This window comes from Amia ocellicauda, chromosome 5, assembly GCF_036373705.1.
Source record: "Amia ocellicauda isolate fAmiCal2 chromosome 5, fAmiCal2.hap1, whole genome shotgun sequence".
Lineage (NCBI taxonomy): Eukaryota > Metazoa > Chordata > Actinopteri > Amiiformes > Amiidae > Amia > Amia ocellicauda.
In genome coordinates, this window is record NC_089854.1 from 3297757 (window position 1) to 3322370 (window position 24614).

The 24614-nt window shown below is 43.8% G+C and overlaps 1 protein-coding gene across 8 annotated transcripts in view; it reads right to left on the reverse strand.

The window, feature by feature from the left end:
• Positions 1-24614, reverse strand: part of foxp4 (forkhead box P4) — a 130008-nt gene that overhangs the window by 36074 nt on the left and 69320 nt on the right. For 6 of the 8 annotated variants that reach the window (XM_066703267.1, XM_066703265.1, XM_066703264.1 and 3 more), the window contains exons 4-6: positions 16703-16825; positions 11649-11750; positions 3502-3655 (exon numbers count right to left, since the gene is read on the reverse strand). In XM_066703267.1, the coding sequence (XP_066559364.1) occupies positions 3502-3655; positions 11649-11750; positions 16703-16825 (379 nt within the window). The remainder of the gene's footprint in view (positions 1-3501; positions 3656-11648; positions 11751-16702; positions 16826-24614) is intronic. The other 2 variants (XM_066703266.1, XM_066703270.1) reach the window with 1 other exon arrangement.

Below are 24614 nucleotides of genomic sequence, written 5' to 3' on the forward strand. Positions count from 1 at the left end.
ATCGGCAGTAAGATGCGTGTTTGTGTGAGCATCGCATCCCTGCGTGTGGTGGAGAGCATGGCTGGGCGGAGTGTATTTATGTAAAACCTCATTTAAATAATTGAACGAGAAGGGAAATGCACAGGACAGACAAGAGAAATGCATTTAACATCGGAAAGTGAGCCGTCCTCTATGAGCCTCTTTGGGAGACGCAGTCCTTTCAGTTAGACCTTGGCTGGGGTTGCAGTCCCCCATGAATGCCTGGCTCCGTGCCTTTGTTTTTCCCCTTAACATGCACTTAACATACAGTGAATCATGCTTAGTGGTGGCACACACACATTAAAGCACATCTGAGTGAAAACTTGCCATGGTGTTGTGGACTAAAAACCAGACACTCTACCTCTAGTATCAGAAGTAAGCAATTGAAACATACGGGCTATCAGGCACGTACTCCGAGAAATGAAAAAGGACATTTAATTAATAAATAAATAAAATAAGTATCATCGGCCAAGAAAAAGACATGAAAAGAGCATCTCAGACTTGAAATCTTGAAGGACAATCTAAAAACACTGCAAAGGGTTTGTTTGTTTAATGTTTTAGTTTTTTCTTCTTTCTAAATCCAGAGAAAGGTTTGGTTCACATCGAGTTCTGGCCCGTTTGGGATTGTTCCATTTCTGCGAGGCGGATTTTCACTTCCTATCTGCACATATATGCCTGAATACCTCTGATGCATTTATCTGATGTCTGATTAAAATGTGTTACAGGAAATCCACCCATCGTCTTATCATCGCTGGGCTTGAACGCACGCCAGCTGGCACTGTGCATCCCTTTAGGAGATAATAAACCTTGCAAGTAAGTTGACATTAGTATGGTAACTCATAAAACAAGACGCGCACAGCACTGCGCAGTTAACTGGACTGCAGAATCACTGGGGGAATGTTAAATAAGTGGAGGAAGGAAGGAAGGAAAGGGAAGCGGGCATAATAATAAAAAATAGCACCGATTTCAGCTTTTTTGTATTCCAATTCCTTTTCTTATAATAGTTTCTGGATTTTTGCAGCCACACCTGGGATCTTATTACAATCAGTGTCTTTAAGTACCCCCTACTTTTATTGTACATTAAAACCTACTCGGGTTTTCCGTCTCTATACTCAACTACTGCAGGTTTTCCTTTTATTTATTTTTTCTCTTTCCGACGCTGGTAGGGAGAATAAAGGGCTCGAGATCTGGCGCTGAGCAGTTGCTTAAATGCTCGGTCTGTCACATTATCTTGCGTGGCAACAATTTAATAGTAATCCAAATATTATGTCTGGTATGTCCACATTTTTGTTGTAGACCACGCCAAAACAAAAACTCTTTGTCAGGAATTGCTGAGCTCGAAATACGCCTATTATATCTGACAACTTGACAGAGCCGATTAAATTGCATTTCTATGCGTGTGTGTACGTATACATGAGATACGTGTGTGTGGATTCACAACGTTCTCACATACTGACCCTAGCAATGCACCTCCTCTGAGGAACTTCAAACGACATCGGCTAATAACTCTAAAGGGGCAATTGGCGGAGATTAGAGTTGACTTATTATGAAGTGTTTTTATACATGTTCAAATTAATTTTACCTGCTGTTTCATTCAAAATATGTTTTAAAGTCAGGCCTCCGGGCTTTTCCTGTGTGGCACCCCTCCAAATCTCTCTCGTTGCCCACGCTTTCCCCCCTTCTGCAGCGCTGCTCTTGGCATCGGCTCGGGATCCACATTTTCTCCCTTTTCTCTGCTAACATGTGTTTCCCGACCAGCTTATATCAGCACAGTCGATCTGACTCGCTTCACACACAGATTCTTCCACCTTCTCCATTTTCGTCTACTGTCTGCAAGCGATTCCGCAAATTGGATAAACGGTGGCTGCTGGCCGCCCGCTGGTAAAATAAAGATGGGGTCCCCTCCCTAATATGTCTAATGTCCTATTACTCGATCATGTATTTCCCCGCTCATCTTGATTACCGTAGTGGGAGCAGGGAGCGACTGACAAACACAGCGTTCGGAAACCGGATATTCTCCGCAACAAAATCAGCTGGAACTGATCCGGATTCGTCTCTGAAAGCTGACAGCAGCCGAGAAACGCAAGATTTCAGACTGTATATCGAGGAAGTAAAGGGACAGGAAAAACGATACAAAACAAATTTAACTAAATTAAAATCTGAATTCTGAAATAGTAAATTAATCTTCCTTCACCCCCCAAATAGTGATGTTTCTTCCATTCAAATCTTCTTATAGGCTGATACTAAAAAATCTATTTGGTCGATGCATTTATTAGTATAGTTTGTTATTAACAATTGGTTTAATTTTAAGCAATATCAAACAATATGAATATAAAATTAAAACACAAAATGGAATAAATACAAGCCCTTCTCTTGCTTTTGGAGTAAAACCCGGTGAGCACGACCAGACAAGAATGCACAGTCGGCCGATTTGTCGCAACGGAGCGTGTCTTTCAAAGGGATTGCAGGGAAATTCCACGGCTCCCCGTCCCAGGACCCATCCAGGACTGCGAGACCGGAGTTTATTGTTCTTCGGGCTCCCGAAACTATGACATCACCAGCGCGAGGAAGCCAAAAGGATGCCAAAGCCAAGAGTGTACAGCTGTCTAAAAAATTACATTCCTCCACTCCGCAACCTCCCAGTCTCCCTTGTAGACGGACGGTGCCTAAAACCTCTCGACACAGGGTGGTATGAGAGAGAGAGGGGCATTTTTTTGAAGAGTGGGAGTAGAAAACTAAAACGATCCCACATAGGAAGCATAACACCGAATTGAATTAAATCCACTTATAAATAAAGACTGTTAGTCCGTCAACAAGGTGAACAGTCAGAAGTATTTCGAGGCCAATTCTTCCCATCTGTAGCTTTCGTACTCTCACTTATTGGACTTTATAGGAGTGATCCATTTCCATCAGAGATCATGACTGTTTTGTTTTCTCTTCAAACTGGAACAAACAGACCCATTCTGAAGTACAGGGGGGAAAAAAAAATCTAAGCATCATGGGAAAATCTGCCTCTCCTCCCCCCCGCGCTCAGAGCGTTTTGTGGCATATTTGACCTATTATCCAAATGACTGCCTTCCACAAAACCAACAATCAACTGTCCCTTTTATCTTTTTATGACCTGATTAAGTTAACAAGCCTCACATGTGGCTGACGGTACGTGGCTGCGGTTCTTTTTAAGGGGGAAACAATCACACGCTAATAGATTGGGACGGTCGCTGATTGCTGATTTTGGGAGAGCGCCATCGCTGGGGTTTTATTCTTCTTCAATAATTTATTTGACTATTATGATGATGATTATTACAGAACCGCCTGCCCTCACGCCCTCCGAGGGCGTCAATCAGCCAAGCAGGTGACCTCTTGGGGGGTGGGGAGAAGAATTGCTTTGATGTGATTCTTTGACATGAAGGTTTTCCTCGCCGGGCTCCAGAGAGGGTCCGGCGCCCCTGTGAGCCCCCCCGCGGCGTGTGAGCGGCCCCTCACCTTGCTGCAGCGTCTGCATGGGCACGGCCCCCTGGCCTGGCTGCAGGCTCACCAGGCCCTGCCGCTGCAGGTTCAGGAGGTGCTGCTGCTGGAGCTGCTGCATCTGGAGGAGCTGCTGCTGAAACGCCAGCTGTTTGTTCCCCAGCTGCTGCTGCTGTGGGGAGGGAGAGAGGGAGGGAGAGGAGAGGGGGTGGAGAGAGAAGGATAAAGAGGGAGAAGGAGAGATGAAGGGAAGGAGGGAGAGAGGGGGGAGGGGGTGGAGAGAGGGAGAGAGAAGGAGAGATAGAGAGAAGGAGGGAGAGGGAGAAGGAGAGTTGGAAGGAGGAAGGGAGAGAGTGATGGAGAGGGGGTGGAGAGAGAGAGAGAGGGAGGGAGAGAGAAGGAGAGAGGGAGGGAGGGAGGGAGGGAGGAGACAAGAAAAAAAAGATGGGTAAGTCTCAATAGTAGATCCCTGGGCGGGGGTGCAGACCCAGAACATCAGTGTATATTGCCTGCGGTCGTGCCAGGGCAGCACAGCACAGACACTGCCCCCCCCACGGCTTAAACGGACTCCACTCTGCACTCTATACGGGATCTAACGGCCCTGTGCATAAAGTCAGTTTCTTCTCTCCAGTATGGATCGCTGCATCTGGCCCGACCTACGTACAGATCAAAACACACACTCCCCAGAAACAGCGCCGTTTCTCACATTTGCACACTGTTTGCCGTGTCACATTGAGGCACTTTCCCTTTCACACAAACACACAGCCTTGCTCTGCTCCGCTCTCTGGGCCCGGACTTCAAAACTCGGTACCTGCGCTCATAAATGTCATTCAACACTCTTCATACATTTGTTAACCGGGTTGTGAACTAATTTTTTTTCAGTCAGGGATTTTCGAAACAAAAGCTCAATCTTTATACGATCTCAGTCTGGACTATGATCTCCTCTTATTAGATATCTTATCTCCTTCTTTGTATGACCTCCATAGGCTGGTCCTGTATTTAATGATACATGTATAATTTGGAGAAAGCACACACACAAATACTTAGTCTGCTCATTCTTTATCAAGGAAAAAATGAATGCAACTATAATATGTCTTAAATGTGCATCGTCAATTACCTTTATGTAACATCAGGGTGAAAGAGTGATAACTATTTTGATTGCTACACTAAATGTGCATTTGTCACCGCTGACTTTTTTCCCCAACACCTATTGTGTGTGTTTATACCACATGGTGCAAGTTCTGCTTGCTTTTACCTCTAATTATATTTGCACACATTACTGGGCACACTTTGGCCTATCCATGATAGAAAGAAGAACTTGTGTTAGCCCTGGGCACTGTAGTTTGGAAGAGGAACTTGTATTTATTATTGTTTCATTATTAGTTTGTCAAAAAACCTCAGCTTTCGTTAACCTTGACTTCACACTTCCTGTGAACTTCACAGCACCTTTACTAGTTTATTTTCTTCTTCGAGGGTAGTTTTGTGGCCAACCAAAATAATTGACAACCAACATAAAAAAATCCCTCCCCAAAAATAAGAACTAAATCTACACAATTCACTCTACATCTGACAATGCAGCGCTTCATTAAAAAGATGCCCCCAACATTAGAAACCATTAAGACAGCACTATCCCTTTCGAAACACAGTCGAGTCAAGTTATGGGCGAGATTGCAATTCAACACAACTGCGGGTCACTGTGGATTTGAACCTGCCAGTGAAAATAACATAATTCTTTTATTCCTGAAGCAGCGAGAGATGATTGAAACATCTGGCGGTTTTATTTAGGTAGAGTGTGAGATCTAAAGGCAATCATTGAGCTGTTTCTGAGAGAAACCACTGCACTGGAGTCGCCGTAATAATGAATTAAAAAAAAAAAAAAAAAACAGAGAGAAAGAAAATGTTCTCCAGACACACTATCACATCCATCTTCTCACAGAGGTGAAAATATGGGAAATCTACACAGGGGGTGACTGGTACGGGCTATATGGCATCTGGCGATAACGTCAGAAAACGTTAGCTTGATAAATGTTCCCCTTCCTGGTTACTCTCACTTAAAGAGGCTTTCCGGCATTTTGCTTTTGATGTTCCCCAATGAAATATGGCTCTTATCTTCTGGAGATAAGACCCCTAAAGTATATATATATATATATATATATATATATATATATATATATATATAAATAAAACTGTAGTTTCCAATCTCTTCAGAAACGGTAACCCTCCCTTCAAAGACGAGCCATCTCAAGAGGAGGGTGAAAGGTCACTTCCTACGAGAGGCGCGGAGGAGCCGGTCTGTCAGAATCAACCGGTACGATTCGGCAGCGGCGCATCTTTCACATTAATCTTGTTAGGGCCCGGGTAGAAGCTATAAGTGTCCTGACAAATTACTATTATTTCTCTCAGTCTTTCTTTCCTTTTCTCTTACTATTTTTGTTTAGTAATTAGGTGTTGTGATACGAATCTGATGTTTAAAATTTTGTTTAGATATTGAACACATGATCTGACGGAAAATGCATTCAGATCAGATTATCTGGAAGTGTTATCAGTCTTTATATGAAACCCAACCTTAGCAGTAGGGCTGTTTTCTGACAGTATCACACTCCTGTACGTTACTAGTTTACCTTTTCAATTGTGCACGAGTGAAGGCATATAACATTGGAGAAAAAGTGGCCGTCTGTACCTGAATTAAATACTGTATTTGTCAAAGCTGTAGATTCAATTTTTTTCCCCCTTCAACAGGTTTAAACTCAGAAGGAAACTTGACAAAGACGAGAGGAATGTCCTCTTTCTCAGAAGACGTCACACTTCAAGAAACTCACACTTGTGGAGGAAATAAATATAACTGTCAAACTTTAGCCAGAAGTACAGTAGCAAGCTGTCCAGCCGGCACTACAATGCTTTGTTGTATCGAACTTCAGTTGGACAAAAGCCGTGCTGTGGCCCGAGCAGTCAGGGGGTGTCTGCTGTTCCAAGGAACACTTTGATGGTTTTGGACAGCAGAAGAGAGAGAGAGAATGTGGTGTGATTCCCTTTTTCTTTTCCTCTTTCTTCCTCCTCTTCTTCCACCACAGACATGAGCAGCAGCATCTAAGACTCGCTCTCCGGCGCGCGCTCTCCCCAGTGACACGGTTCAAGTTCTTTAACACATTGTGTCTGCGTTCTGTTTACATTAGATGCAGTTGAGTGGCTAAAGCTAGCGAAGTAACAGGCCTGTCAGGTTGATTTATGAGCACATCAAACAGAGTTTCAGCATGCCACTGCAGACTGACAGCGGCACTTCATTAATCCGACTCCTGGGTGACTCGCCAGCTCAACCGTCAAACCGGCATTTTAAACATCACTTCTTAAAAACTGCAAAAGCGAGCGTCGCCGGTGCACAAGCATGCGGGCGTCTCGATTCTCAAACCCGGGTCCGTTTATCTCCCGTTTCTGCTGACTAACAGCCCTGCGAGCCAGAATGGGGGCAAACTGTGTTTCTATTTTTTTTTTTCTTTTTTTTTTTTAACTTCAGTTACCCTTTTCAGAAGAGATGCTCTGTAATAAATACTAAGAGGGAACAGTTACATTCCTGCAATTAATTACCAGAGATCAACTCGCATTATTGTCAGTATTAAATCCTCGCCGTAACCAGGGCTACGGGGAAACTATTTCCTAAGATGGGCCCTCTCTCCGTTTCTAGCAACGGTGAAGTGGTGGCGAGAGCCTGTCGAAACAAAGTTTACAACTCGCTGCCTCGGGTGAGATAACTGGCTTCATCAGCAGTTTGTTGAGCAGGTGGTAGCGGCGTCTTTAAAACACACTCACACACACACACACACACACACAAAGAAGGGAAGGGAAAAAGACTGAAACAAGCCTCTGATAGCACCAAGCAACCAGCGCACATTTTACACGGTCAAGAATCACACCGCTTGCTGCGCCTGACTGGCTTTCATTTAGTCAAACACTGTCAGATCCTCTCACTCCAGGGGTTAGAGACTCCAAAAGAAATTAAAAAGGGAAGGGAAAGAATGCACAGCGCTGGCTAATGCCTCTAAACTGATGCGTTTTAAACTGGGACCGTTGCCGAGTTCACCTTTTCCAACCCCTTCTCCCTGTATCCCAAATTCCCTGAAAATTACAGCCCCAAACCAGCTCATCTGCCCGGCAGTAAATTTGACATTTTGCTGGTAAAACACTGGTGATCTCGATGTGTAATACGGCTTCTGTCCAGCAGACAGCTACTCTCTGGCCTCTGAAATAAAGTACAGCTTTTTTAATTCTTCATAGGTTTCGATAATGACACAAAATGCATCGGCCAGGTTTAGACCAATTTGTGCCGCCCGTGCTCTGAATTCTACAGTTACGAGGTTTAAACTGCACAGATAAAGGACACGCTTGTGCCCAATTGCTTGACTGATGTCTGCTTGTCATTTGCATAAACCACTTTGTGTGGTCACCTACCAATGGGATGAGTAATATTCATGGGAAAACAAACTGTAGAACATAAAACTGGAACATATTTCAGCACATATGAACTGTACAACATCTGATACGGGCCTGTTTCTGGACATTGGAACTCTACAACATCTGATTCTAGCATGTTCCAGCTCATATGAACTGCAGAACATCCGAATGGGGCATATTCCAGAACACATTAACTATAGAACATGCGATTCGAGCATGTTCCAGAACACTGTCTCCTAAACTATATTCTCCGCTGCGTCCGAGACTAATCCTGCCAAGCAGCCGAGGGGTGTGAGCTCACCACAGGTTTTCCACTGGGGAGGGAATTACGGCGCGACCCTTGAGTAAAGCAGTGGCCTCCTAATATTAATTTCACGTGACACCGTGCTCTTTAAAACCTGCGCTGTACCTGCACTACTATTTAATAAGGGAAAATGTCTCAAAAACTCCAGAGGCCAAGAATAAGGTTAGCCCTGTGTTTTTTTTCTTCCTCTCCTTCCGAGTCTCCCCCCCCCACCACACTTCTCTCCTCTATCTCCTGATTTCTCTCTCTCCCCTCCCTGGAAATGTCAGGCCGGAGCCTCTCTGGAGGTTTTTGCTGGGAAATCGTGCTGCATTAACCATGTATTTGCACGATCAGTCAAGAGTCTGTCTGGGGCAAATCTAACAAGTGTAGCAGAGGAGTCTTAATCCTGGTGCTTTTTCAAGAGGAAAGGGATTTGCAGCCAGATGCCGCTTCTATACATTTCTCTTCAGCAGTTTCTCAATCATTGTATTTATTTTATTATGTAGACCCTTTTTGTCTCATCCAGAAAAAGCTCATTTATATATATTTAAATGACTGCAAAAACTACAGCAACAGTACGGTTTTTAAACTATAAATTCTGGACACATTCACAGAAGAGCTCAAGCTGGACATCAACTTGTGTGAAAAAAGTACAGACTAGGGGTCCAAAAAGTGTAATGTCTCCGTTTTATTCACTATTTGTGAGTGGTGACGTTACCTTGGTGAAGTTGTGTGTTCGAAGTGCATTGTATGTGAGCGTTTGGGATAGTGGCATCTGGTAAATCACTTCTGAATAAAAATGAATAAAAATGTATACACTCATAGAATTTGAAACCTTGCTGACTAGTGTTCCTGTTGCTTCACTCAGCCTGTGTGTGAATAAGGAGTGGGAGTATCTACTGGAAGTCTGACCCCTGGGGCCGCCGGGCTCCCGGTGTCTCGCTGTAACCGCAGATCTCACTGACTCAGATCGAGCCCAACAATGGAGAGCAGGAGGACTATCCTCCTCGCAGGCCGAGTCAAATTCTTTTCAGGTGGAGTAATGCCATTACCACCCCGGCTCCTTGTGGAAGGAGCCTCTCGCTCGTCCTCCATCGCAAAACGGCAGACTGCTCTCCGAGGTGAATTCCAGAAAATAGTTATTTTGTCTTTCGCTTCGAGGAGGGTAAAATAAAATTTTCCATCATTAAAATGTTAAAGACGAGGCCCTCTCCTCGGCCGCGTCGATCCGAACACTTGCTTACAATCCACTGAGCTTGCTTTACAGAATCTGGTAAACCGATATCTGAATGAATCTTTTCTCCGGGGCACGTTGCCTAGATTTCTGATAAGACTTAAGTACACTAAATACGTCTGACAAAGAGCTATGCGCACGGGATATAAAACCAAGTAAGTTCTGCCTCCCGATATTTACGCGAAGACTCGAGTTTCCTTTCGATATTGACTCTGGCATGACCTCTTTCACCGAAATGAATGTATGCGCTGATATTTGGGGAATTCGACCCCTCTTTGACTCGCATTAAACCTCAAGTATGTGGCTCTGCTTCTTTAAGAAAATAAGAAGAAACGAGAAACACAGAATTGAGATTACCATCAAACAACAATAAGCCTGCTGAGTAACCTCAAAATATCCAAAGTATCTTGACATTTATTTACATATTTTCAAGGTCAATCTATCACTGTAAATAATTTCCCTGTCACACTGGAGATGGTATTAATGTTTATGCTCAGATGTTTTTACTGAACTATGCGATGTTTGCTAAATGCCAGTCATAACTTTTTTTTTTTCTTTTGGAGGGGGAGATGTTTTTGTCTCATATAGACCTGTCAGAGTAACAGCTGAGGAATTCTCACAATGCAAACAGACCGTGCACTCGATCTTTTAACAAACCACGAGAGCGCGGGTCTGAAGACACGACGGATCTCTCGCTCGCTGCTTCACACGTACGGCTGGACACGGACGCTAGCTCTCCTCAGCCCAGTGTGTGTTCACTGCCCTTATGAATAGAGACTCCAGTCGTGACATTGATCATTGATGTACAACTCTAACAGGCATCCACGGCAGCTATGAAAAACACACACCTGTTCTGACAACGGTGTGGCCCACGCACAGGAGAATGGCCCTGCAATCCCACATTTTCGTATTCCTCTCTGGAGAGAAATAATAATACACAACGATAACTGATAATTATTACCTACAAGCTATGCAAGGAAAAGTCATCCACACAGGCCTAAATAGAGATTACCAGGCAGGCCTTACAGGAAGACACTCATCAATTAATATTGAATAGGTATTAACAGAGCACCTGGGGGTGATGATGTGTGTTTAATAAATCAGTCAGGAAAATCCATATTCCTCCATTTGCTTAATCCCCCGGTTCCCCTTGCGCCGTACAGGTACGCTGCCATCTCATGACCGGATAAAACCATAGAGGAAGCGCTCAAGACACATAGTCCTACGAGGAAAAGCACTGTTGTGTGTACGCATGCGTGTGTGTGTTTTCTGGGTCTTCAAAACCATCATGAGTACAGAAAAAATGGTGTCACTGGTTCAGCTACTGCTAAGCCAGGCTATAGACTGCCCCCCCTCCCCATCCTACAGAGTTGTACGCAGGGTGCCAGTCTTGGAGTCCCATGAAGGGATTTTACACAAATATTCATTGACGGACAGTAAAGTTACATGAAAAAAAAAAAAAGAAAAAAATAATAAAAGGCAGGAGTTGAAATAAAGGGCTTTTATGTATCTATGAAAGAGGGAAGTGTGCAGGGGAAGGAGGAAGCTGTGTTAAGGGACTGGGGCATATCATTTTAGCCCTGGAAACAGTCTGTCCATTGTCTCTGCCGCTGTAAAGGCCAATACAAAAATGTATCCCACCTCTCAGGCCTCTTCCACCAAGAAAATGGGAGAGAAGCGTTCCTATGGGAAGTTGTCCTGTCAGTGTGCGTTTATCCCCCGCTTCCACAGGCTCGACCCGTCCCTAAACTGTCCTTGCGGTCGAGCCCCAAGAGACCATCCTTTGTGGGATGTCATCAAACCTCCCCCCCCCCCCCTCCAGTCCTGGGGGGCCACAGTGTCTGCTAGTTTTTGTTCCAACAGGAGCTCCCAATTACTTACTTAATGCTGTTATTTACTCAGGTAGGCTTATCTAAAACGTTCATATTTTATTTTTATAGCGGATACCTGACAATGTATGGATGTAAAACCAACAGAACATTTCAGAGTCTGGAGAGAAGGGCTCATCCAGTTAATTGTTTAATTAGACCAATTAAGGAGCCAAGAGCCGGGCTGGAACAAAACCCAGCAGACACTGCGGCCCCCCAGCACTTCCTGGATTCGTGTCGTCCAGCACTTATTGCCCAGTCCTGTTTACACGGCCGTTCTGAAGGTAGTGACTCAAGGAGAGGACCGGCCCCACTTCGCAGAGAGACTTACTTCTTTGGCCTGTTTCCCCGCCTGCTGCTGCTGCTGCTGTTGCTGCTGTGTTAGGAGCTGTATGTGCAGCTGTTCCTGTTGCTTCTTGTAGTACTCCTGCAGCTGGAGACAAAACAGAGACGTGCACATCAATGGAGGCACCACCATCCCCCCATTTACAAGCACAACAGAAGACAAAGTTTCAAACGGCCCATAACCCGTAACTTGACCTAATATGGACTGAAACGGGGGATAGTATCCAAAAACACAATACAGTGATTTGGGAATGATTGTCACTTGCTCACCAGTCACCCGATCCCGAGAGTCAGAGACCACTAAGGGTTACAATTCATCCCCACCCCTCCATTAAGCCATAGCCAAGTTCTCCAACTACCAACTACTGCTTTTCCTGTGCTTGGTTTTCCAAGGCTGCGGTCAACCGCCTACCTCTCGCCACCAGGGTTTTTGAGCAAGAGATCAGTCCCATGAATCACCCCCCACCCCCCATCCAAAAAACCCCAAACACAACTGGTAGTCATTTCTACAAGACAAGGAAATCTTGTGTCCTGTGAGTACTGTAAAAAAAATCTGAACACACAGAGAAAAGAAAAAACCACTCACAAAAAAATGATTCTCATATTAAAAAGTGTTCTGGTTGAAGAGAAAGAGAGAGAGAAAAAAGATGGTCTAAGACATGACCAAACAAGATCTTTCCTTCGGGGAATTGTTTCCAGTAAAGGGAGAAAAAAAAAAAAAAGCACAGCATTTACGGCTCCTCTGCTCGAACACCTGGACACTGAGCAGCCAAGAGCCCCGTAAATCTCGATCTCGATCCAGCGTGGCTTTTTCTCTCCGGGTGCCGCCGCCTGCCTGGAAGTCACGCCTGACAGCCACTCTTATTTATGGACTGCTTGAATGACTGTGGACGCCGTGTTTAGGGGGCTGAAATTCCATGTCATGCACAGATAGCGGGGCAGGGTAACCAATCACACGGGATTCACTCCGGTATTTCTTCCAGCGCGCTACTCTGCTTGGAGTACCAGTCAATGAAGCAAAGCCAGAGACAGAGAGACCGAGAGAGAGACCGAGAGAGAGAGAGAGGGGAGAGACACAGCAAACAAAACAAGCCACGGCTGTGCAGTGAGGAGCTTTTCTGACTCAAGAGACTTGTTGCTATGGAACAAGATTTTAGGCCACAGCGCGCCGGAGAGAGATACACAGTTTCACTGCGCTCAATCAGAGCGCCACCACCCCCATCCCCTTCCCAGAAAACACTTATTTATTCTTTATGGAGAAGGCCCAGTTATGATTCAGTTATCTTCACAAGTACTGGGGGGGGGAAACAACACATTGCAGATTCTCCTTTAGCAACTGAAGAAACTGATACTTCAGGAAGTTATTCATCAACAAGGCCGAGCTATTCCCAACTTGTGTAATAGCCTCTAAAAAGCCTGCCCGCCACCTTGCCTGTTTTACGACTTATCATTACGGGGAGTACACTGTTGTGTTACATTAAATAAAACCACCTTGTATCGACCTAGTAAAAAAAAGAAAAAAAGGCAATGTACAAACCTGCCCAACAACTACAGCACCTAGTTTATATTTCTGAGAAAACAAGTGTCTATTTACCTAGAGGCCGGGTTAATAGAGAACGCAGAGTTTATTTACCCAGTGGTTATTCATTTAGTGCTTTTCTGAATAGGAAATTCAATCTGTGTGTACAGGTAAATATTGCTCAGCCTGTGATATCATGGGGGAACAATTTAGACCGCCACACCTACCATTGATTAGGAGAGCGGGGTGGGGGAGGTGGACAGGGAGAACATTACAAAGCTTTAACTTTATTTTCAGGAGGAAAACACAAAAACAAAAAGAGACAAGCAGAGAGGTGTAAAGGATGTGTGGCGCACAAAAGGTCCCCCCTCGTTCTTTATCGGGAGTTAGTGGGCCGTTTCACGAGTGATGAAATTCGGCCCGTGTTTATATCTCCTCGCACTTTCTGCACTTTGAATTCGAGATGCAGGCGGGAGAAAATATGTGGGGAAGGAGCTTCTGAGGAGAGCTTGACCTTGGATATACCTCTCGCGCAGATGGATTTAAGTAATAACTATAACCTTTTACAGGAAGCTGTGGGGTTTTCTTGATCTTTTTTTTCGTCTCATGGACTTGTTCTTACTGTGCCACGTTGAGGAAAGACAGAACTCTTTTCGGGCAAGTTAGAGAGCAAACACAAGTGCAGTGTGGTTTTATTTCATACACACCTTGTATAAGGGGGCCACGAGAGGAAGGGTCTGACTAAAAAAAGTCCCGTTTTATGTTATGTTAAATTATGACACTTATCTTCCTTTAAACACTACAGTAAACCATCTCGCAACAGTCTGGCTCCCGACCAGAAAGCCCGTCCCCGCCGGTTGCACTGAGCTGTACTGTACTGTACGTCTCGGCTAACCACAGCCGCGCTGCTCTGGTTAGCTCTGTTTGTTTTACTTTTAAATTATTAATTCGCAAAGGAAGTCCCATTAAGATTAGAATCAGTCTTTTGGTGAGGGTGACCTCTCCCAGGGGGAAGTACAGTGCATATCCTTACAGAAACGGAGAGATAAATATCGCCAAACAAACAAGCGGATTGCCACACACCTTCTGGTCAGCAAAACCGCGTCAGCAAACTGGGCAACAACAACAACCAGAGAGGAAAAAAGCCTTATCCAACAAATAACACTGTTTACACATAAGTCGCAATACCTTATGATAACAAGAGGAAAGCATGCACATTAATCAGTTACATAATCACTGGCTGAACAGTTAATCTCTTCCTAAGATAACAACTGCCCCACTTCTGAAGTCCTTTATGAACGCCACTGCACTGTTGTGTGTGTGTGTGTGTGTGTGTGTGTGTGTATTGGAGGGGGGGGGGGGGGGCTCTGTGCGTATAGGCTTGTAAAAGTTTTAATACAATCAGTGAAAGAGCCGAAACAGTTGTTCAGTACTGGTACAGCCTGTGGCCCTCACTCGCCAAGGGCGGCCCTCATTTGCATCGATCTAAAGGTTACATTTAATGATCCAGAGCAAATTATTTCACAAAAATAAGGCCAGCAGTTTTATCTGGGAGGAGGACGCATTTCTGGAGCTGCTAACGAACAACATGAACGTTTGGGCCTCCGTCGCCTTCTGACATTGGGTTTTGTTTTTTAATATGACCTTGTGATTTACTGCCTATAAAATGCCAGGTGTGGCAATGAGGCCCATACAGAGAGATGCAATGATCATCATCATCATTATTATTATTAGGGACCCAATCAGGTTCTCCTTATTGAAACTCTGTGCAGTATTTTCTCATTAATATTCAGGCATTTAATTATTTTTGATTAATCGATCATTTACAACCCTGTTTTTTTTTATACTGTAGTGAATCTTTTGCCATCTGCTAAGGAAAGTAAAAGCAGTTCTCCAAGTTTCCTCCCAGATAGTCGAACCTGAGCGGGGCACACGAGTCCCGAGACGAGGCCCGGCCTTCTCTCACACGCAGCCCGCGCCTCTGGTCCAATCTCCCAGCTCACTGGGCTAAAGTTACCGCCACGCACCGGCACGCCGATCTGCCGGCGCTCACCCACTCATTACCCCCTTAATTCATGCGAATATGGAATTTAATAGTTGGAGGAATAATTAAAAGGGATAATTAAGGGTTTTTTAATGATTTGATTCAGTGCCCCTTAACGTTAACGGCACCGACTGAAAAGCATTCACCTTAGATTTCCATTATTGTGACCTTGGTTATACTTTAAAGGAAGAGGGGAGGGGGGCGAGAGAAAAAAAAAAAAAAAAAAAAAACAATAATTAAAGGTTACAGGAAAAAAAAAAAAAAACTTGGTTGAAAGATTTTATACGCACACACACTCATATATAAAGTGAATATGAATACACACACACATACATGGTGAATGAGATAAAGCACACTAACAGACCACTGACTAAGTGTTCAGCCCAGACTCAATGTTATCTTGCGATCTGTTCTCTGTGTTCGAATGCACTCGTTTTCTGACAATGAATAGGAGACAAAATCTGAAAATGAAGCGCCTCGCCACAGCATCACGCTCATTTAATTTGCACACTGTACACAGGGTTGTAGCTTTTGTTCTAATGGGGACAGCAAAAATGCCCCACTCACAGAAAATATTTCAATGTGATAAACACTTTCTATATAGAAACATATTCTCAACTGCCTCCATTTGTGGGAAGGCTGCAAATTCTTATTATGATTAAGATCACATCAGATTAGGTCAGATCTCTACCAATTTATAGTCGCCTGCAGCCATTTTTGTGTTGTTGTTATTATTTATACTTTTTCTCATCTCAGCTGTCTTCAAGTCATGCCAAAACATATTATTTTAATGTGCAACATCTTAAGAAAAAAAAAAGAAAAAAGAAAAAATTTCCCAATTTCTCTAGGTACAAGAGGTGAAAAGGTCAGAGGCTGGTGCATTTTTGTTTTCTCTCTCATCTTAGTGCGCCGAGGCACCGCGGGAAGCATCGGGGGAGGCTCGTTAAAGACAGGGTGTTTGTTCGTTCAAGTTCAGCCAACTGTTCTTTCAACCCCCCAGTCATAAAACATCAAGATAACACCAACATCTACCAACAGGCAAAGGGAGAACACTTGGCTTATCGCTGGAAAAGCACGGCCCTGATTTATGTCAGTGTTGCTTTGCCAAGGGGCAGAACGTATGGGTTCTATACGTTGACAAAAAGGGTGTCGCCCGAATGCGTCCGTTAAAACCACGTCAGAGGGACGAAGAACTAATTTCCAATGGAAAACGGTTTGCATGTTTGTTTCATATTTAGAAAAACATCACCAACACAAACAGCAGATAAACTCCTCATTTCAAACAAGTCTATAATGGATTATTTTTCTGTGGTGCATTTGTGCGTGAAGAACCGTGACATGAACCGGACTCTTTGAGAGCAAGGCCTCCACTGCGCCGGTGAAGCAGCGATCGGAGGGCAGTGTGTTTGTGGGGGGGGGCAGGAGTCGTGGAGGGGGAGGGGGTCAGGTGAGGCGCAGGAGGCGATGATAGTGTTACCTGTTGTAACATGAGGGCTTGCTGCTGCTGGAGCAGGGCCTGCAGCTGGGGCGGAGACAGGATCTGCTGCATCTGCTGGGGGGTGATCATCTGAGGGGTCATCATGGCAACTGAAACAGGAACCTGTGGGGGAACACGGAGAATTAGAGACCCTCCAACGACACACAGACACTCAGAACAGTATTCCTCGTGTACACATCAGCTTTCTCCATTACTTTCTGTTCACCCTCCCGTCCAGGAAACTATAGATTCCAAATTCCAACTAATCCTCTCTTCAGCTACATGTGATGAACACGTTAAAAGCAATCAAGTGGATAAAGTCAATGAGACCGTCTGCAGCCGCAGCAGTGCTTTACTTCTTCACTTAAAGAATCGACGTTTTAATCTCCTTCCTACCTCGTCTGTTCTCCGCAGATGAATAATACAATTGTATACATTACCCGGCTTAAAAAACACGCACAACAGACCCGCGAGATGTTAATCATTTACTGTAGCTGCAAAACTAACAAGATGAAAGGATGAATTACAAAGCGGGGTAATCATTGAAAGATGCAAACACAATGCATAGCGGCGACGCAGATGAACCAAGACCGATACGAGAAACGTGTTTTAGCAGCCCGATCTTGAAGGCTCTCAGAAACCACTTTAATAAGCACTTTATTTGGATTTATCGCCAATGAACCGAAAAAAATAAACAACTTTGGATTTGATTGATATCTGTAAGGAAGCATCTGAGTAATAGAAAGGTGCTATCCACAAGATGATGGTATAATCAGAGAGAGAGAGAGGAACAAACTGGTTTTGTTTCCCTGAAATAAATCCAGTTTGACTGCATACACAATATTCTGTAAACCTTGATTATATTTAATATGTTGGATTATGTCCAGAAGAGGTGGATTATTTCATTCATCAGGTTCCTTTTCAATCAATTTGCTTTATAAGGTTGTAGTAATTAATAAATTAGTGTTGCACCTTTACCATCAGAATCTATTAACACTAAGGTTATACCGGATAATGTTTACAGCACTTAAATCCATCCATTGATGATTAACGTTCACAAATACAATTGTGTGTTAAAGAACACAAAGAGAAACACACACACAAAATCAATGTATTTGAACCTCACGGGCTGGTAACAATTTAACAGCAGTTGACCTACTATACGGGGGAAGACCATCATTAAAATTAAAAATGTGCATTTATCTTTATCTCCCCTTGAAAAAATGAAGAAAGGGCACACAGATGTCACGTGAAGCGTCAAACGTGAAATCTCCCGTTGAAAAAAAATGTGACTTTTCACCCATACAGTGCCGCAACGTGTTCCTATCAGATATTTGCATTCATTTGTTTTCCTGAAACGCATGACTGCTCGTATTCTGAACAGCCTATCTTTGCAAAGCCTGGGGGAGAAAGAGCTGTCAGTTACAAATTAAATCTGTAAAGGACTGATTTTACTTTGTAAACAAGATTTCCCGTAAATATGAACACCTCCTGTTTGAAGGCCCATCACGCTTTGGGCGGATAAATACTTTCACGCTAGCTGTGAGGTGCTTAGTTATCAGCCGCGAAACCATGCCATCAGCCCTGTCCAATCCTTTATTTAAAATTGTATTTCCTCTATCAAGGAGCTCATCCAGAACTTAAAACACTCAATCATTAAATCCATAAAAGAAACAGAGATACCAGGTGGGAGGAAGTCTTTAACATATCAGGCAGCGCGAGAGGGAAGGGGAGACATTACTTGCCTACTGGAGTCCTGTAGCTACAAGATCCTCTCATTTCAGGAGGGCGAAGTGAGAGAGGAGATCAATCTATGGTGCTTTCTTTTGCGGTGGTTAGTTATTTCTTTTGAACGCACTGACTTCAACGGCATTCAACAGAACGCTTTCCTCTCAACAGCTCCCAGAATAGGAAACATCTCTCTCTATCCCTTGTATCGCTTTATAATTGGCTCTTTGAGGTAATTGAAATATGAATTTTAAATCAAGCACGTTCTCAAAAATAATCACCTGTCAACTAGTGGCTTTTTCCTCCCACCCCCGCACCATCCCTATCTTAAATAATTTTTTTACAAAACCTTGTGAAAATCCTTTAGTTTAACTGCACACACATCTTGGTCAAGGGAAAGGTCAAGAAATAAAAATGGACAACAAAAAGATGACTTTCTTGCTGCGGAGGAACTTTCTGGAGATGATAAGTTCAAACCGTAACTGTGACACAAGGTCATCGCGACCAAAGTGGAGAAATTGGATGTTCTCCGGCAGATGTGGGGGATTCAAACAGTTTTGTATTTGTAGAAAACCAGCAATTATCAGAAGGGTTAAAAACCCATTCATACAGTTTACAATATAGTTCACTTCCTCTTCAGAAATTCTTGAACCCTTAAGTGGAACAAGATTGACATAATTCGTATCTACTTAGAATGGCAAGAAAAGCCAAGAAGGACACATATCAAAACATTAAAATAGGGCATTCAGGAGGCAATCCAATATTTCACAATCCTACAAAGGCTTTTAGAGATTTATTGCAATATATATATATTTTAAAATATCACACTAACAATGCCTTCCACAAATTTGAGTTTCCGAACATAAAATCGTCTCGAGATAATACATTTAAAATTACGCTAATCTTGGTTTTTAAAGCAAAACGGCGCCATTGTTTCACTCTCCACATTAATTAGGATAATGTACAGTGTGCGTATCTTCGTTGTGTGTGCCGTGCCTGCGATACGTGGCGCATTTTAATACAACGCACTAAAAAGATAACGATGCGGTTAATGTTGCCGTCTGAAGGCGGTAAAGGATGCCGGTATGTCTTGTACGGGAGTATAGAAAAACAGCAATTTCAGTGGCAGCTCTTTAAATGCACAAGGGAAACAAACTTGAGCAACACCCTTGTTCTGATAAGGAGTAGTAAGAAAGAAGGGGGGGAGGAAAGGAAAAAGAAAAGTAGGAGAAAAAAAAAACACTTCTTCTAACACACTGTGAAATCCAGCCACCAAGAGGAACAAATGGCAGCACTTGGGAAATGCCTGGCGTTACGCTAATTTGCCTATGCCGTCGCTTGTCATTTGGAGCTAGGAAATGAAAACCTGTAATTAATTGCTCTTGTGCATCCCATTCTCCAAGTGACAACCCATACATTTTATTTTATACACACGTTCATTGACATTTTCAAGTTGCAGGCATAATAATTACCGGAGTTATAACACCTTCCATTCCGCGGCTGCACGATTGACGAGCGCATTGAATACCGAGTTGTTAAGGTTTGACGGCATTAATTGCCCCTATAATCTAATATCACAAAGGCGCGCGATTACATACCCCGAGCGGAGCATGCAATTCGACACTAGGGTTTCAGAACGGCACGCGAAAACAAAAGCGGCACCATTAGCGGCTTGACGGCTACTAACAAAAGCATCTCACAATGCAGAATTATATTTTCATTCGGCTTTGTCTCTGGGCATAAATGATTTTTTTCTCTTTCATTTAGATGTGAATAGAATGGGTAATAGAAGAGGCTGGAAAAGCTAACGATTTGAAGTCAGGCATATATTAAATGCATTTAATTTTTTTCCCCCTTTTTTTTGTCACCGCTGTTAATTTAAAAAGATGCGTCTCTTGGAGGTCTTTGAATGTAGATTAGTCAGGGAGGCAGTAGTTCTGGCTTTGAGAGGAAACATGGCTACCGTGTCTCTGTATTTCTCCCAACATTTAGGTTAACGGCCCCGTATGTCGCACGTACGGCGCGTTTTGACAGCGAGCACAACCCCGCGTTTGGTATCCGTCTTAATAATTAGGATTTGCAGGACCCGCTGGCTCGATCCGTCTTTGAAGATCCCTGCTGAATGCCTGTTTGTGCAGTTTATTGCCGTTTCCGATGCCAAAACATCTCCGACGAGGGTAAATGTGTACATACATCATTATGGCTTTGGCTTAATCGGGCTTGACAAGGCCTCAAAGATGGAGACAGTCTCCGCGGTGCAGGAAACACAACTGTTCTCTGCCCACGTAAACGCGCCGCAGACACAGAACCTCTCTCTCTTCGGCCTGGGTTTATTTTTGGGTCGTCTCGGCAGGTTGTTATACCAATCAAGGCTGTTTGGCATCCTGTATCAAATATACCTCCATTAACTTGTGGAACTGTAAATAAAGCTGGCCGATCTTGACAGTAACTGGTGATTTATTTATTTTTAATGTCATTTGGAATATATACATTTTTTTTTTTACGCTCGACTATACACAATGGTCTATACTGACACACATACTCAACGTGAATTCTTTTAAAATCGAAGCTTGTTGCACCAGCCTTGACCTCAGATAGTGTCGTCAAGAACCTATTGAATTGTTTCCAGTTTGAGAGTTGTACGAGCTGCCCTCCGCATTTACCCCACGCTGAACGGGTCTGTTCAAGTGTCAGCAAATGAGGTTTAAAGAGTACACCCACCCCGTTCGGTTCAAGATGCACCGAATTTATAGTACGACGACGGGTGGAGGGACATTCAAAGAGCTCCTTTTGATGCCTTACAAAAAAATAAAGGTCCCTTCAGAGTCGCTGTCGTCTCTGTGATGATCTCAAATGTGGGCCTCTACTCAATCCACCAGCTTCGACGAGAGGCGAGACACACACGTGCGCTCGGGAGGGAAATTGCGCCTTTCAGTTACATCCCTGCGCCTTTCAGATAAATAAATAGATAAATAAATAAAGGTTTGGAGGAGAGGTGTTGGGGGTTGGTGGAATTAAACACTAAGCAACCCAGCTCCATAAGTATCTCAAATTGGCTTCTAATGAGGGAGCGTCTCTGGCACCTCTGGTACTTCCCAGCATCATTAAGATGCTACAGCAGTGGCCAGAACCGTGAACAAGGGTCTCTGTAATTGACAGAGGTCAACGGCAATACGGAGGAGAAGGGAAGAGCGCGGAGGGAAATGGGTTTCGCAGAGACACTGAGGCGTTTGCAGAGAGGAAAACAGTAATTAGAGGGATTGTTTGAAGAGCAAGTTTAACTGATTAACAAAAGGAAAAGAAAAATTAGAGAGAGAGAGGATGGGGGAGGGAAGAGAGGAGAGTGAGAGAAGAGAGGGGGAGAGAGAGTGAGAGGAGAGGAGAGAGAGACAACTGTCCCAATGGGTTGAAAAAGAAACTGGGTATTGTGCATTTCAATGAGTTTTAATCTGGTTGAGCTCTCCTTGATGCATTTTAATTTGAAACAATGGTGTAGCCCTCTTTTCTGTGGCGTTAATAGAAAAATAATGAAATCTGCACCGAGTCGCCGGCGAGGCACAGATCCACTTAGGGAGGGACATTCTTCCGGATCCTGCGATTTGGCATGCCTGTTTATGATTTATTTGGTGTAAAATAAGAGCGGCTGCGAAAGCAGGACGTTCGCTGGTTGCTGAATGCCTCGCAGACCCACGTACGCACAGACGGATGACTCACCGTTCATAATCGTACAATCGTGAGGTGGCTTCCAGGTGAGAATCTCAGAGAGCATTTTTAACGGGAGAATAACAGCTCTCTTGTAAATCTATTTTCACGCTTTGTAGATCATTGCTTAAGAATTATACCCACTTTGAAAGCACATCTTTATCGAAGAGGCATGCTGCTCTCTGAAACAATTTCTTTGGCCTACAGAGGCAGTCACCCATCCACGGCGAAGGGGGCCCAGTCTCAGGACAAAGGCGTATGATGGCGACCTTCTGTACACCAAGGATGTAAAGTCGACCAAACGCTTTGTGCGGAATCTGCACTGGAGCCCATGTATGGTCTGACACCATCTCTTTTAATTAGGAAGCTTTCCTTCTAAACCACGCATCTGTTTAAGACATTAGAGAGGCGCAGTTTAGCACTTATACTCACTCCTTCTGGGCGAGCGAGACGCCTCCTACACGCGTCACAAAGGGACCCCTTTAAAAGCAAATACGTGGAAAGCTTAGAAGACCGTTATATATTCAATGTATTAATGTATTTATTTATTTTTCCCGGGCAATTTCCGCCCACCGTGAAACCCGTCTTTTTCCTCTCCTCCTACCCGACCCAATCATGTCGAGAATACTAAAGGAGAGCGGGGTCCTTCCCTCTCCGAAGGTCAGAGTCTTAGTAATGAGCTATGCACTAAATTATGGTATTTAAATAAATGGATGATTAATACATCGCCATTCTCCAGAGGTTTCTGTGCCATTCCATATTACTGGGTAATTATCACATTCCTCGCCGCAGTCACCGCGTACAGGGGAGGGAAGAGAGAAAAGGAAAGGGGGGGAAAAGAAGAAAAAACCCTCCAGCTAAAGCACATTAAAAAAAATATGTAACAAAACTTGGAATAGACGCAGAGATCATTTTTCTAAAGAAATAATTGGGGCTGGGGACTTCTTGAAAGGGTTTTTATTGTCGTGGAGATGCAATATCCTTGTCTCTGAAGTTAGAGAGAGAGAGAGAGATAGAGAGAAAGAGAGGGGGGGGCAGGGGAGGGAGAGAGAAATAGTCCCTTGAATCAGAAAAATAGAAAAGTGCAAAAGGTTTTGAATGTTTGAGAACTAAAAGAAACAATATCTAATGGATGTCATGGAAATCAAATATAGAACAAATGTACAATAAATAAATATTACACACAGTAATAATATATGAAGCCATGTTCTTACAGAAGGAAAATCCTTAATAGCATAATTTGACAGAAAATGTTGGTCCTCTGTGTGTGTACATGTACTAGCATAATAACTCCAGTACAATGAAGCTGTGTGATCATACCCAGGCGTGTGATGCGAGAGCACTTTATTTAAGTCTCTATTTGTGTGTGAGAGAAACTAAACTGTGTTTGATACAGGAGGGGGTGAACAGAAAAAAAAGAAGAAAAGAAAGAGAAACCCTATAATCAAAATATAAACAGCGTTTATCTAAATGACGCGCCTGTGATCGGGGCTGTCGTTGGAGCTGGAGTGGCTCAGAGAACAGGGCAGATAATTGAAAAAATGACAGGGAGCACTCTCACGGGCAAGCGCATCACCCCCCTCCCCCCACGCGCCACACGTTGGGGACAACATCGCCAGGCTGTTTATCCCTGTCAGAAGGCCTTACTCACTCCACAGGGGACAGAAACACGCTACTCTCACACAACACTGGCTAGGCCAACAGGAAGGACCGTTACTCTTAGTACTTAGTACTCTTAGTAGTTTATCTCCTCCACGGCACCCAACTGAGTTTGAAATAAAACCTCCAGCTTTAAGGGAATCAAAGATGGAAGGAAGGAAAATCAAAGGTGAATGAAACACAGAATAAAACACACAGCAAGACAAAAGACAAACAAGACGCGTGGACAGATAGAAGCGAGACAAGCCGACAACACAAAAACTAAACGCAAAGCAAATGGAAGACAGACGGAGGTAAAGACTGTAAACCACACAAAAAAGGGGAGGAAGAGATAGTAAGTTTGATTATTGAGATAATAAAAGCAGGTCCATTAGATCTAAATAGACCAGATAATTCTCCCTGGCCCCCGTCCAGAAGCGTAGCGGTGAGGAATGTAAACCACCGTGCCGAGAGGAGATGTGTCCACAAGACGACCGCAGACCTGCACTTTCCACACACACGGCGGGTCAGGAGCTCCCAAACGCACAGAATCAATAAACAGAAGGAAGAGACAGGCATGTAGAGAGACAGGAAGGAGGGAGGATGGCAAAGTAAACTGAGAAACATTGCTTCCTCACCCCCTCACTGCGCCTGTGGTGACAGCAGCGTCTCCTCTTAAGACACTTACACTGATTTTTGTCTTCTTGTTTTATTATATATTATTTTTTGGATTCACCCCCTTGCACCTCCAGCCCCTTGTAACTGTAATTTCTGACGCTTCAAATAGCATCTGAAAATTAGGTGGTCTTAGGAATATCAGGAGCATTTTATTGATCATAAAGAT